Source organism: Pararge aegeria, chromosome 9 (assembly GCF_905163445.1).
Source record: "Pararge aegeria chromosome 9, ilParAegt1.1, whole genome shotgun sequence".
Taxonomy (NCBI): Eukaryota; Metazoa; Arthropoda; class Insecta; order Lepidoptera; family Nymphalidae; genus Pararge; species Pararge aegeria.
The window spans coordinates 17,275,761-17,292,521 of NC_053188.1; the positions used below are offsets into that span (position 1 = coordinate 17,275,761).

The window sequence follows — 16,761 nt, forward strand, 5'->3', positions numbered from 1 at the left end:
CTCATAACAAGTAGGTACTTATAACTTTGCTAACCAAACTGTATTTGACACACGATGATGGTGATGACGTATGTACTATAGATTCCGTAGATTGGTTTTCGGAACGGACCACAATTGTTACTAACATTGACATCATTGGATTTTTCTGACAGTACATTTTTAGTAGACAGTAAATTGACATTTAACATGGGCAGCATCGAAGATCAATGCATAAGGTTATAGAATATGTTAAAACACATTTATTACAGCGAGTTTACTATACAATTGATGAATTTCTTAATGACAAGGTTGCTTGGAAGCATCCGGCTCCGCTTTCATCCCTCACAAAATAGAAAAATGAATGTTAAAATGTAAATTGTTGATGTTGGAAAAGAGCAACTGCTGAGTTTCTTGCCGGCTTCTTCTCGGTAGAATCTGCCTTCCGAACCGGTGGTTGAATCACTACACACAGACCGACGACGTTTCAAAAGTGTTTATATTAGGCCTACTTAAAAACATGAATTTTGAATTTTGGAGCCTGAGTAGCGCAAGAGGATTAAGGGCACCCAAGAAGAAGACAGTATTACCCCGCGTTGAATACAATAATTTTCCCATCTTGTTCATCATCTTTCATCTGAATAATTTATATGATTTAAGTTTTGCAGGAAATTTTCGACAACTCATACTTTATGGTTCGCATTTCACGGGCTCTGGATTGCCCTACAATTCTTCTTCGAGATTTCAAATTTATAACAAACAGTATTAGTCGGATGCGGGATGTTTCTAAGTCCAAATCATCGATATAAGGGATAATTGATTTCTACATAACTTCACAGCCCCGCTGAGCCTTATGAAGTAAATGAGGAGTACGAATGTGATGTTACATACATCGTCATCTTCATCATCATATCAACCCATTACCGGCCCATCGTAGAGCGCGGGTCTCCTCCCACAATGAGAAGGGTGTAGGCCGTAGTTCACCACGCTACCCAGTGCGGACTGTTCGACTCCACATACCTTTGAGAACATTATGTAGCACTCTCGGGCATGCAGGCTTCCTCACGATGTTTTCCTTTCACCGTTGGAGCAAGTAAGATGTAATTGCTCGAAACGCACATAACTTAGCAAAGTAAGAGGTTCGTGCTGAGATTCGAACCCGGTCCCCCGAAAGCGAAGCCGAAGTCCTGACAACTGGGCTAGCGACGCCTTGCTAGATATAGATAACCAGATATAACTATTGGTCTTAAAACAAGTCGTAATAAGGTTTGCTAGTGGTATGACAAACGAACTACGTGTTTGATCTTCAGATAGATAAGAATGTATTCACCCAAGGTCATACTAAGGGTGTCATCATCATCATCTCAACCAATTGACGTCCACTGCTGGACATAGGTCTTTTGTAGGGAGTTCCACAATGCACGGTCCTGGGCCGCTTGCCTCCAACGGCTCCCAGCTACTCGCCTGATGTCATCTGTCCACCTCGTTTGGGGCCGACCAACGCTGCGTTTACCGGTGCGGGGTCGCCATTCCAGCACCTTAAGACCCCAACGTCCATCGGTTCTCCGAGCTATGTGCCCCGCCCATTGCCACTTCAGCTTCGCAACTCTAAGGGTGTAAGTACACCTATTCAATATGTATGTCAGAACTGTGCGATTGGCCTGAGGCCAATTGTTGGAATTGAACCTATTCACTGCATATTAGGTCATCCCAGCGAGCGTAATGCTACATAAAATACATAGTAACTAGGTACTAAGTAATTGATATGTAGTTTGATTTGAATTTAATTCTCAGAACGTACCAGGCATCGGTGTCCAACCTAAATTATTATTACTAATTTAGTTTAATCATTTAGTTGTGAATTAAAATCTATAAATTATAACATTTGAAGTAAAGCTTCTTAAATAAACTAATTAAAATCCCTGTCACATTACACTTCACACTTTATCTATACTAATCAGCTCACTAAGCGATGTTAAAGAAGTTTTTTGGTTTAATTAGACGACGCATCTCACAACTGATCGTCCGGTTTGTTTTAGATATACATAATATGGTTATCAAATGAAACGGCTTGACTTTTTCATTCATCAGTACAAAAATATAATATTTGGCATACAAAGTGCCAAGTAATAGCACTTTATAGAGATGGAAATGCAAGATCATTCTCACAAGGGACTGCAATATATAGATTAATGCGGGATTTTTTGGAAATCCTCCAAGTGATCAGTCCTGCCTGCAGTGGGCGCAAAGCCAGGTAGATCAGAGCTTTTGTAAGTGAATATTTCATTATTATTAGTTCGTTAATAACCTTATATTATAATGTGGTAATGGTTTTTGGGGGTAATCTCTAGTTCAGTAGAGAACTAATACTAAACATTATTTTACTATTAGAATGGATTTGATTTGTCTAAAATAACCTCAATGCTACCACCATACCTACAAAAAAAAATCTTGAGCAATAATTTAACACGGCAGAAGTGTAACTTCTTAAAACTAACCTACGAGATATTGAGATGGATCAGTAGGGCTAACATGCGCGCCAAAGGGAGTTATGTCTACCACTTATTCTCGTCATTGTCTATAGAAAAAATACGAGTAATGAATAGAGATAATAATCTCGTGGTGCGCTTGCTAGGCCTACATGAGCATTAGAATAAATGCATATGAATTTATTTAATATCTTTATATAGAACCATAGAAACTAAAAAAAGGTAACAAAATGGGTCTTATTATATTCTCTCCTACACATTTATGTGTTTATTTTCTTATCTAAAATATTTCTTCTTCGAAAACCTTCCTAGCGCAGCGCTGAGCGCTGTAGATATTTAAGCGGGAGGTTCCAGGTTTTTCCCCGTCAGGGGAAATTTGGGAATTCTTTGGCCTGGTCTGGTAGGAGGCTTCTGTCGTGGCTCGTTACCACCCTACCGACAAAGTTGTACCGTAAAGCGAATTAGCGTTCCGGTACGATGTTGCGTAGAAACCGATAAAGGGTATAGGTTCATTAAACCTGCCATACTCTCCTAACAAGATAGCGCGTTACCATCTTAGACTGCATCATCACTTATCAGCAGGTAGCCCTTGACTAAGTACTAGACTAAGACAAGCAGTGGCGAGCACTGCATACCCAAATTATTTTATATAACTAGTACTGGAGGGGAATTTTTCCATGTTTTATGCATACCCTGGTCGAAAACCCTGTGCACGCCACTGAAGCAAAGTGATAGTGACATGAAGTGGAGTTAAAAAAAACTGTCTCATTTTATCCCATACATTTATGTGTTTCTTTCTTTATCGTGACGCATTTTCGTTTCATCGAGTTTAAATCACAACGATCATATAGAAGTTTTGCTTCAAAAAAAAAGTCCACTGGCGTTATGATACGATTCCACTCAAGCAATAACAAAGCGCACTTAAAATTTCGATCACACAATTATTATAATGCATTCGTTGAGGCCAATAAAAACATAGGTACGTAATAAACAAGTTAGAACAGATGTTTCATGTACTGCGTACTCGCTGTAATTGAAATAACTGGCGAGATTGTTTTAACAGACCGTCTGTACAGTGTAAATAGCAATTTCAATAGCTGTTATTCAATTTTCTATGCAAGTTTTCATCTGAAATTATCTAGCCAAACATTTTTCATAATGGACCTGACGCCTACATGCTTCGATATAAGAAAACACAAAAATTCGTCCGATTGCTACATTCTTTGTTTCTACGATAAGGTACCTAAGTTTCCAAAACAAAAATTTAAACCTACTTATTTATTACTGTGTAGAGCCTAAAGAACAAAATGTAAAAAATTTTTTTTACTTATAACTTCTAAACAAAGGGGGTATTTTTTATCGATAAAAAAAACCATGCGAAGTGACGTGTTGTTTCGTAGTATTTTCTATGTACCTATATAATTTATGTAATGCCTGTATTAGGCCTGTAATTTGTTTATTTATTTTATTTAGTTATAATTATAAGCCATCTATTTCCCATCTAGGCACAAAGAAAATATACATAAATAATATTTAGCTACCGAAAATTTTGAGCAACATGTAGATGTAGATTTCTATCTACATAGGTACATTAAGCCCGCCTTTTGTAAACCATTTTTTTGTGTGCAATAAAAAGTATATAATATATATATAAAGATACGATAAAAGGGTATGAATTTCTGTAACTTAATAGCAAAAATATTAATTGACTGTGAGTTAGTGATAAGTTTGTATAGACCAGGGCGCGTTTTGAATCCTCGTGGCTTTAGGCTTAAGATAACGAGCATAGTTTCCACCATAACCTCACAATTAGGTTAATATATATTGTGTATTAACGCTTTACAAGTGTCTCTGATGAATAAAGAATTTAAGAATTTGTATTTTGAATTTGCTATTATTTCATCTACTCGACTAGTAGATGTATGTGTACATAAATCAACCTATAGAAAATCTCGAGGAAACGGCAGTATGAATCAGAGTTACGGGAAAATTGTAGCGAAAGTAGTAGTAACGATCGGGTTTCCATATGCATCGCAACGTTGCATTTTAAATAGATGAACTTAGGTAATACCAACAAATTATTTCAGGGACGTAATATTAACTTAACTATTGTTGTTTGTTTACTTAGGCCTAGCTTCGATTGCCGGCCAGTTCAGGCTTAGAATTGTTTCGTTGCAATTTTCTGTTGCGAATTCTCAGTAACAGCCTAATATTAGGAATTCAGCTTCCATATAATTTTTTAAGATCAAAACAGACATACATAACATACTTCGAGTAGTAATAAATTTTAGACAGCCGGTTGGCGCAGCGGGCAGCGACCCTGCTTACAGAGTCCAAGACGGTGGGTTCGACATTTGTGTGAACATGAATGTTTTTCAGTCCCCGGGTGTTTAGCTGTATATTATATGTGTATATGTGAATTATATTCATTAAAATATTCATCAGTTATCTTAGTACCCATAACACAAGCTACGCCTTCTTTGGGGCAATTTGGCGATGTGTGTAGTGTATATAGGTATATTTAAAGAAAATTAATATCAATATATTAGAAAAAAATACTCTTTTGAAATAAGAACATACAAAGACAAAACTGCCCATTTCTCCATTACACGATTTTTACAATAAAACATTACTTTTCATTGCACCTTTAATAATTCTTCAATGGATTGAAATCGATTCGATTCATTATTCAGATTTTGTTAAAAAAAAAATAGAATGTTCCATGACAATATAATGAATATGGTTATCGTTATCAATAACCTTAATTCAAGATTTGCTCGCTTAAAATCGAGAAGTACTTATCGAGTCAAAGATCTGAGTTAAATGGATCTTATACGTATTGCATTGAATCTCAAATTTGCCTACAATTATGAAGCTCGGCTCGAAGCAGAACGTTTTTAAAACAAAAATCAGAAGTACAGGGTTTGCAACTCTAAAATATTAGCATTAGGTTCATTTTTCTTTGAAGATCCAGAGTTTGATATGCGAAAGTGACTCCTCGATTGCGACGGTGCAAATCTTGTACTAAGGCTACAGTTATCACGAATAACGAGTTATACGTAATCGATTTACTCACACGATAGGTAACATTCACGTTTTTAACGCCATCCTGCTCTACCATACTTAAAATTTAAAAAATCCCACGTCGTAAACCAGCAGCAGCATCCTGGCAGTCAATGACCTATACCAAAATGTATCTCATTTTTTCCTTCCTAGCACTATCTCACCTTCTCATGCTCTGAAGCCAGTACAATCTTTCTTGGGCTATCAGGTCCTCTAATAGCAGTTTGGTCATGTTCTCATCATCATCTAACACGAAGCCTGTGTTATGTTTTTGACGTTTACCTGTTTTTAGTAGTAGCAAAGCTTTTTGTGTTAGAGCTCGTCCAAGGAAGTATACTACCGCGCTGTGTAATTAAGTAAGTAAGTAGTATACCGTGCTGATTTTTGCCACCAAGCTTCCGTTCGGTCGGAAGGGTGTGGTTACCGGTGTACCTACAGACTCATGAGGGTCTACACCTCCGCCTCGCGTTGATGGAGACAGGGCGGCATTTTGTAGAACGTGTTCCTTGCATGCTCTGCGAAGTGTTACTCTGTTAATCTGGTTAAAGGCAACGGTTTTCGACTTACCATCAGATAGGTCAATTGCTTGATCCGCCAATTGTTACTACAAAAGGGGACCTAAGGGTATGTCACATAAAACAGTCATTGTCATATAATACTCATTAAAACAGATTCCGCTATATAAAAAATGCTAGATAGCTGTCCGCCTGTAGTTGTTTACATTACAAGAAACAACTTTTGTTCTATGCCTTTTTTTAACTTGATCGTTTGTGAAATATTAAATATTCAGTATTTTATAAAGATTCTCTACTTGTTACTACTCTGTAATGTTAAATCGGCAAAAGCGCGCGAAACGCGACTCTATCGTGCGGTTACTGACCTGACTGCGCGACGTTGTCCAAACACATGTATCTGGTTTCACAGAGTAATGTCACTTTACAGAAATAAGATGGTTTATAATTTTTTTTTGTAAAGAATAAATTAATACTGAATTTTAATAAGTTCGTACAACAAAAGTGGTTAGTTTTAATGTTAACAACGATAGGCTGAAAGCTCTGTGGTATTTTTATTTAACCCTGTAAAATACAAAATGATGATAATCTTAAGCGATTGGTAGTTTCTTGTATGAAATTGCTTCTATGATAATATTTCCAGGGATTTAAATAACACCCCCGCGGGTACAAGTAGCAACCTTTCAAACGTGAATTTGTTTCTAATTATACAGCGCACCTGGTGAACTGGGGCGCGTGCTTTACGCTAGGGGCAAGCATTTAACTCGACTATGGAAATGAGCAATAACGATTTTAGTGGTCAAAACTCATATGAGTTTATATGTTACACCTTTTAAATTGAACTTTAAAACTTCTTTGTATTTTTGGGTTAAATATATATAAATCTTTACATTGTTACCTGTCACATAATCACCCTTTATCAAGGGCGTTAAGCAGGGTTAGTCGCGGGCGATGGTGTGAGCTATGCTCGGAGTATCTCTTGATAATCAAATCAGAAATGAGAATTTTTGTAGAAGAAGCAGAATAATTAACGTAGCGTAAATATAGCAATTTTATTTAATTGCGAAAAAAACCTTTACGCCTTCTACACCTGCATCAATCACCAATCCGCACAGGGCCAGCGTGGTGGTGGCTACGGTTTTAACTCCTTCTCATTGTGGGAGGAGACCCGTGCTCTGTAGTGGACTGGTAATGGGTTGATATGATGATGAAACATAGCAAGGATTATATATACGACTAGCTGTTGCCCGCGACTTCGTCTGCGTTTGATTTTGTTTTTAAATTATTCAGTATCGCTAAGCCTTAAATGAGTATAGTAGTATATATATGTATAACATGTGACTGTCAATTAATTAAAGAAAAATAATTTGCAATAAAATAAAATTGCGACTATAATTAAAGATCTAAGCTATCCTATCTCTTAAGTTGGAGCAGACTGCTCACGGTGTGCCAATTTAATTTAAAATCGGTTAAGTAGTTTAGGAGTCCATCGCGGACAAACATCGTGACAGGAGATTTATATATATTAAGATTACCCCGAACCGAACAGCACCGAATTTGATTACCCCACCAAATCGGTGGTCGGTCGGTCGGCTGAATCCTGTTATTTGAAAGACAGTTAAAAATTGGACACGTATAAAATAAATGTTAGTTTACCCTAAAAGACAATTAACCTTCGTTAGTGAAAGCTTTTAGAATATTAAAAGATTTTAATCTACCAGTGGGATTCACGGCAATTAGTGTAGGCGGTAATGGGTACAGTGCTAAAAGCAGCCAAGTTAACGTCACGTAATGTGAGACTTCATCATAAACATGAGAAATGGTCTACAGCTCAGAGCAGTACTATCGCCATTCTTATGTCAGCCGCCTAGCAGTATTAAAAAAATTAAACTTTATTTCCTCCGCACAAAGCATAAGAATCCGTATGGCGTAATTTATAATTTCTCCAATGCTGTTTAATTTTCTTAATACTGCTAGGCGGCTGACATAAGAATGGCGATAGTACTGCTCTGAGCTGTAGACCATTTCTCATGTTGATGATGAAGTCTCACATTACGTGACGTTAACTTGGCTGCTTTTAGCACTGTACCACTCCACACCTAACAGACCTTCGGCAATGTACCCCCTACGCACGTTTCGCTCCGAAACCGGAGCATCCTCAGGGAGTGTTGACTTCAATAAATTGAGTAATTGAATAATTTTTGCGTAGAAGCATAGCTGCGTTCCCGTCTGAAAAGCTTGTTTTTCATTTTTTTAAATAAATAAATATACTACAACAATACACACACCGCCATCTAGCCTCAAAGTAAGCGTAGCTTGTGTTATGGGTACTTAGACGACTGATGAATATTTTTATGAATAATATACATAAATACTTAGAATATACTTACATGTATACACCCAGACACTGAAAAACATTCATGCTCATCACACAAACATTTTCCAGTTGTGGGAATCGAACCCACGGCCTTGGGCTCAAAAAGCAGGGTTGCTGCAAACTGCGCCAATCGGACGTCAAATTTCTTTGCAATGGCACATGGAGTTAAACACCTACGATTCTGCTTGATGGACACAGGGAGCCTTTGAGGACGTGTTCCTAGCATGCCCTGCGAAGTGTTGCTATGTTTATAGACGATGGTTTTCCATCATGCCGGATATCTGCTTATTGTGTCAGTCTTTACTAATATTAAAAATGTGGATTTGTGTTTGTTTATTTGTTTGTCCTTGCGACTTACCCCCTAACTAAGCAACCAATCAACTTGGACGGAGAGTAACATAGATTGATAGTTTGTTACAAAAAATCCTGGAATTGAATACTTTTTATCCCAGGAAAACAAATGGTTCTCACAAAATTTGGAAAAAACCATAATAAAAGAGGACGATATATCGCGGTATGTGATGCGGTATTCAACTATATTTAAGAAATTTAGTGAGTAATGTAATTTTTTATAATATTGCGTTGGTAAACCAAATAAATAAATAATACTCATTTAATTAGACCCACCACGCCGCTACAGCGTAGGTTGGTCAGCTAACATAGCGCAATGCAACTTTAAAATAATTATCACGTGGTAGATAATTCATATTGTTTTGTCTGTGTCAGGTAGACTTTTAGACTTACAACAAATAACTTAGCTTAGATAAAAAAATAATTGAACTAGGTCTCTAACACAGACCGTTGTTCCTGTGGGAATGAAGTCAACTACACAGGCGAATACAATATGAGTGACGACAGACGAACATATAAACAAAACATGTGCACGCCATAAAATACGCCTTTAATTAATGCCGGTACGTAAATAATTTACGCACTTACTTCAAAGCTATGTAAGAGGAAATATAAATAAAACTTATATATTAAGAGGTAAGTCAGAAATTACTAGCACTAGAAAAAAATTGTATTCTTAATTTTCAGCAATGAATCAAAAGTTCTCATCTATAAATTGGTGGCAAACATTTTCAACTATGAATTAAATAAGCGGCCGATGGGCGCAGTTTGCAGCGACTCTGCTTTCTGAGTCGATGGCCGTGGATTCGATTCCCACAACTGGAAAATGTTTGTGTGATGCGCATTAATGTTTTTCAGTGTCTGGGTGTTTATATGTATATTCTAAGTATATATGTATATTATTTATGAAAATATTCATTCGTCATCTTAGTACTCATAACACAAGGTACGCTTACATTGTGGCTAGATGGCGATGCGTGTATTGTCGTAGTATATTTATTTATTTATTTATTTATTTTATTAAATGTTCTTATATATTTGAGGTAGAAATTTTCAACTATGAATCAAAAGATCTGATCTATAAATTTGAGGTAAACATTTTCAACTATGAATTAAAAGTGTTAATCTATAAATGCGAAGTAAACAATCCAAAACTGTCTGCGAACGGAGCTGTGATTGAAGTATTTGTGAAAGCACATGTTATTTTTCTAATAATGCAAACCAACCAATTGAGGTATCAGACAATAATATGGCATTCTATATACCTAATATTTTAAGAGAAGAGAACAACCAGCCAATTTCAAAAGAAAAACAACATCACCGCATTCCCGGTAGCAAGAAAAAGATCCAAGTTTTAAGTGCACTGCCATCCGTCCGGTTTTCCTCAGATTTGTCCCAGTTCGAAACTCTATATTTGGCCGGATACGTTAAAGCTGTTGAGATGATACTCTAGATACTTAAGATAAAATTTATTTTGTACAATACTAAAATACTTCACTTATACTTCACACTTCACTACACATATCCAAATTAAGTAACAAAAGATGTAGAGTGGTTTCAAAAATTAGTTCATAATATTTTAATGTCTACAAAAGTTGAATTTGTACGTAACCTTGTTTTTCTAAAAAAATATAATTGTTTATATAAGACATGCGTACGTAGCGTACCTTAGCATAATTCGTCAGTAAAAAAAGAAAACTATCACTCATTACGTTGGAACTTCTTTAAATATTATCTACGCCAATTAACTTCTTTTTAAATTCACAGGTTATTTCAGTACACTAATAAGTCGAAAAAATATATCTATAGACCTAAAACCTAATATGATAAAATAATTGTATAAAATAGCTAGACTACGACCGTTAACACAAAGTAGGTATGAGCTACTTTCTAAAAAGAAAAAATGCGTCAAGGTTTCCAAATAAGCTTTGAAACAACATTTCAAAATTGGTTAAGAAACTAGAAAACACGCTCTGAAAAAAGAACTGTCAAATATACAGAGTACAGACCTATATCAATGAATGTAAAATGTATAGAATTGAAAGAATTAAACGTAGCCATATTGGACAGATTGTTCTGCAAGTGAAGCCTGCGAATTCTTAATTATTTTTATTGAAAAATTTATAAGTTGCCTCATTTTATCTTACATATATCTATTAATATTGTCTCCATTTCTTTTTACCGAAGCCAGTACTGTATATACGGGTACTTTAAACTTTCGTATTGCCAAATCTACCCGGGATCCTCAAATCCGCCCTAGTTCTGAACTCTACGCTCAGGCAGATCTGTGAAGGCTTTGCAACTGCGGTCTGTTAACAAACTTAAATCATTCAAAAGTTTTACCAAAAGCGCTTCAACTGATCGTTATGTATCCTGGATTTGTCGAAAATTTTGAAATTTTGAAGTTTTGTGAGAATTGAAAAAAAAACTGTCAAGAATAAGAGATACTTAATGACATAAGAACTTATTACTGATTTAAATTCGAGATAAGTTCGTGAATAAATAGGTAACAGACCAAGATATTTCCAGCAAGCTTTAACTTGTAGAAGTTTATACATAAATCTCTCTTAACTGTAGTCTTCATTTGAACAATTTATTGGTCATGTCATGACCAGGGGAACATAAAGTAAAACTTTTTATCTGTTAAACTTTTTATCTCATTATTACATAGGTTATTGATAGAGAGTGGGTTACTTTCAGCTTGAAGAATCGGGTTAGGTTAGGTTAGTCCTAAGCAAATATTACGAGTAAGTGACATAACACCTTGCTTGATCGCCTCTTTAGGTAAAAAGCTGATTGACGTGGAAATAAATTTAAAACAGTCATGTTCCGTAACATCGCGCAAAATTGATAACTTAGCAAAAAAAAGAGGGCTTTTAATTTAATTAAAGTGAAATGAAGTATAATTTTGCTTCGACGGTGAAGGAAAACGTCGTGAGGAGACCTGGATACCTGAGAGTTCTGTATAATGTTCTCAAAGGTATGCGGAGTCTACCAATCGCACTTGGCCAGCGTGGTGGACTACGGCCTTAACCCCTTCTCATTGTGGGAGGAAACCCGTGCTCTGTAGTGAGCCGTTAATGGATCGATAGTATTTAATCATATTTGATGATTATAACTAAAAAGTGATGTCGGAGCATCAAATATAATGATCTTAAAAATATAAGTGACATTATCACAATCAAATATATTTATAATCGGTTTTGTGTGTGTAGGTAACTCCTAACACAGTATTTATGAAACACGTATGTTTTATATAACCTTGAGCTTCAGCAATGTTAATTTTATGATTCAGTGGTTAGGTACATATTTACGTAGTGGCAAGAAGTTAAGATATTATTGTTATTTTATGAAGGTGTGGATGTTTAGATTAAATAACATTTTATTTTATAACTAGCGCAAAAATTACGTGCATAGACTAAACATATAATGTAAATTCATAGTATTTATGTATTTATTTCTTTATACTCTTTATTTGTACACCACTCAGAAAAACGAGAAAAAAAAAACGCATGAAGAATGAAGCAGGATACAAAAGGCGGCCTTATCGCTAAGTAGCGATCTTCGCCACGAAACCTTAGGATTAGAAAAACTAAAAAGAAAAACGAATATGTTATAGTATGGTTGGTCTATGCACATAAGAAAGGTAGGTTAACTAATTTTGGTACGAAAACACAAAAAAAAAACCATACAAAACACTTAAGGTTAACTGTTTTACTTTATTGACTGTATACGAGCCGGATTTCAGAGAATTTATATTTTTGGCTTTTTATTGCAGACGCTATTTTAAACGTATGCGACCTACTAAAATAATAAGATTATTCTTCAAGAAATCGCAATTGTTCCTATTGTTAAAGTTAATTAATGGTCATAGGTATTTAACAGTAAAATCATCGATCAGTAATGAGTAAAATAGATATACACATTTGGGATAATTTAAATCTCTAAATCTCTTAAGGCAGAGTTGTATACTCGCACATCTAAAATAACATCAAAAAAATAAATTCAGAAAAAAAAGTTACCTAATAATCTTCTACAATAAAAAAATAAGGGCACCGGCGCATAACAAGATACAAAAAAACAAAGATATCTATAATAAAAATAAAATTTAGTTGACTTCAATATGAGCGACTAACAGAAACACAAAAGATTATCCGATAAAAATAATCATTTCAACAAATTCCAAAACAAAAATAAGTGAATCATACTCTACCACTCACCGGACTTCCTTTTTTCGTTCACTAGAACTAATGATTTAGTCCTCTTAACTCTCAAAGACCTCCTCCTTATGGACCGCATCAAAGCCTCTGGCATTCGGGAAAACCTCGGAGAGTCCACTCTCTTCTCCGGCATAAAGAAATTCTTTACCGCCAACATTTTTGAATAACCTTTCACCAATTGTACTTAGGTAAACATTTTCATCTCAAAAAAAATAATTTACTTCATCGAGTATTTAAATGTTTGCACAAAGTACAACCATATAACCCAATTGATAGATGAAATATTACAGTAAAATTTACAACACTTATTCGATTAACTATGTACTAGTCACTTCCTAATTTTTTGTGCGCGCACTTTACAATAGTATGCAATCAATCCAACTTCCATTTTCAACAATCGTCTTGTTCCATCACCACTACAAAGTTGTTTTCTAATTTCTTGTATGTATATAAGGTGCGCCTTTACAATAGTAAGCAAATAACAATTAATCGATTCAATTTTCTATGCGAATAAATTAGCTCTTTCCCTGAACAAAACGGAACCGATTTCACAATTCCTGCATCACTTTTAAATAGCTCATTGAATCCACAACATCCGCTATTATCTATTGTTTTGATATTAATATATATCGTTACAATCACATCACGTTTCGGTACACGCAAATTCACTTATCCCGCTACCATATTCGGAGAACACGCTCACGTCCTGGTTAAAGTTCGATATTCATTTTCGAGGGCGACACGTCTTTCCTCCGCGAGGGCCAAACGCGAACTGTCTTATTACGTGTACCGATGGCAAACACGGGCAACGCTAGCGAAGATTATCTCTTATCACAAGGTATTTTTATACTAAAAATATATAATATTTAAAGGTCACATCGATAAATATCTACGAATCTTAATTAAGAGTGAAACTAGTTCAAAACCGCTTAGCGCGTGACAGAGAACCAACCGGTTTTAAATTGTAATAAGAAGATTATTTTTTGACATGCAAGTGACCTATGATATTAAAAGAACTATCAGACAGAAAGGGGGTTGATTATATATTCACAATTGTCGTAAATTTGATTGAATTGAACTCAGAAAAGAATGTAGTTAATTAGAGAATGGCCTTCACCCAAGTATTTTATGAATTTGCAGCCATAATTTAAACGATAACATTGTTAATCGAACAATGCCAATTAGCAAACTGTCAGGGCCACGGCTGGGCCTTACCTGTCTCATAGTAGAAAGGGTTATTGATTTTGATCCAATGACGGTTACAGATAACGAACTCAGTTCAAGTTAGTTGGATTCAGATAACGAAACTCTCTGTCTCTGAAGCGAATTATGTAAGGAGGAAGTAATAAGATGGCATTTATTATTTTGACTAAATTCAAAATTGAAACGGTGATAGCCCAGTAGATAGGAGCTCGACTTAACTTTCGGGGAGGCCGGGTTCGAATCCCAGCACGAACCTCCAACTTTCCTAAGTTATATGCGTTTTAAGTAATTAAAATATCACTTTCTTCAACGGTGGAGGAAAACATCGTGAGGAAACCTGCATGCCTGAGAGTTCTACAAAGTTAGTAGTGACTCTATTACAACTTAGCTAAAGTTACGAGATTATTATTATTATTATTATATAATAGACTAAGCAGCTTTCGCTGATGCGTCTATATCATTTATTGCGCTCTGTCTTTTTGATGTTTATCCAGTCTATTCTTAAACTGATTCAGTGATTCTGCAGTCACTACATCTTCAGACAAGGCATTCCACATTTGTATAACTCTATTGCTGATAAAGTGCTTGGAAGGATTAGACGATGCCTGCTGATATTCAAGTTTGAGACCATAGCTCCTTAATCTGGGGTTACTCTTTTTTGAAAATAATTCCTCAAAATTCGGTATGTTGTAATACTTATTTAATATTTTATAAGTTTCAATGAGATCGCCTCTTTCTCACCTACTTTTGAGGCGAGAAAGAGGCGAGGCTAGATGTTAGATGTAAAAACGTATAAGCAGCGATGCCTAGTCAAACAATTTTCGCATCATCGAGATTTGTTGGGCAGCTAGCAACCACGAGCCGTGTCCAGTCTTCCTAATAAGTTTTCGCGTTGAACATTAATTCCACCGAGTGAAACATTTTGGTAGCCCATATCTGCACGTGATAGCTCTTCGTTAGATGGTAATTGAAACCTGCGATAAATAATATACTAAGCATGCTTCGAATCATCTGAGTGTTCGTGTCTGTGCCATTAGTAAATCAGGCATTACGTCAGAATAAAGCGTGCCTTATTTCAACTGGCAGCACCTGACATATTTTCATGTCAGAGCGAGTAAATATATGCTTAGCGTCCAAAAAGCAATCGAAATATCGTAATATCTTTATTATATTAATCATCACCACCATCTATTTTTGTCCACCCCTATCTATTTTTATATTATATTCATCATCATCACCATCTATTTTTGTCCACCCCTATCTATTTTTGTGTTATATTCATCATCATCACCATCTATGTATACATTTTGGTACTTATGTATATTACACAGCTCTTGGCACTATCCCGTTCTCTGTAAGTCTTGTCTACAAAGGTTGCATGTAAGAGATTGCTTGCAGCAATAAGGACGCCTTTACATGTCTACATTGTTTACTGTACTTCCTTACTGCTTCTATTTCTGTCTGTTACACGTGCATTAAAGTGTTTCTTCTTCTTCATCATGCTAGGCAGTAATTGTTGTTTGGTTTCGAAGTTGTGAAATTTCTAACACCTGTTACCAAAATATTTTTTCTCATAAACGTTTACTTTTAATCGTTAGGTAGGTAGTCAGCATTCAAATGTAGCGGTAAACCACTTGAACATGTTATGTAATACTAATAACCTAATGTTTGCTGACCACTTTGGTTCGTTGACTTAAACCTCGTTAGGCTGTGCAAACTTGTTACACGTTTTTGTACACGAAATGTTCAAATGTGATTTTTTCATATGCTATCGGAATTACGTGTTTAACTATAGAAGTACCTTAAATATTTCGTAGGATTGACAATAAATCACATACGTGTTCTGGAGTAGTGATTAGCGTTGTGGTCTTATAAGTAAGAGGTCTCAGATTCGAACCCCGGTTTTGTACAGACAGTCGCAGGTTAGAAGTTCGTTTTGGTTGGGTTAAGAGATATTTTTTTTTTTATTAAATAACTAGCTTTTTGCCATGTAGCGGCCTGGCACATGTTCAGTTCGATTCTTAGAAAAGTTTCAAATCCCTATTTTGTCCCCGGAGTGGATGAATTTTCAAAAATCCATTCTTAATGCACGCCTATATTATAATACTTTTTTGACTTTGACTTTGAATTGCCGTTTGCTAAATTTCAGCCTGTTGATAGATCATCCAGGCAGTCATATTTTTCTTGTAAATTGTATGGTGATTTGACTTCATTTTGTCCTATTAACTTATTTAATATGCTTCCGTAACTCTGAAAACATGCAACTCAGTAACGACTTAATGACCTTGTTACTTAGCTATCAGATTTCCATGACGTGACGCTTATGTTTCATTGTTTAGACAACCTAATTACAATCTAGACATACTAATCGAAAAACGAGGTTAGTAAATGCCTAAACACTATCATAAATTCTTACTTGTGAATAAACAATAAATAAATATACTACGACAATACATTAATCGCCATGTAGCCCCAAAGTAATCTTAGCTATATGGGTACTAAATTGACTGATGAATATTTTTATGAATAATATACATAAATACTTATAATATACAGATAAATACCGAGAC

General features: G+C 35.5%; 1 protein-coding gene across 1 annotated transcript in view; it reads right to left on the minus strand.

Annotated features, from left to right (window-relative positions):
- Positions 1-13,235, minus strand: part of LOC120626395 (centaurin-gamma-1A) — a 107,841-nt gene extending 94,606 nt beyond the window's left edge. Inside the window, exon 1 of the mRNA XM_039893915.1 lies at positions 12,989-13,235. Within this exon, the coding sequence (XP_039749849.1) occupies positions 12,989-13,145 (157 nt within the window). The 5' untranslated portion in view covers positions 13,146-13,235. The remainder of the gene's footprint in view (positions 1-12,988) is intronic.
- Between the last annotated feature and the right edge of the window lie 3,526 nt (positions 13,236-16,761).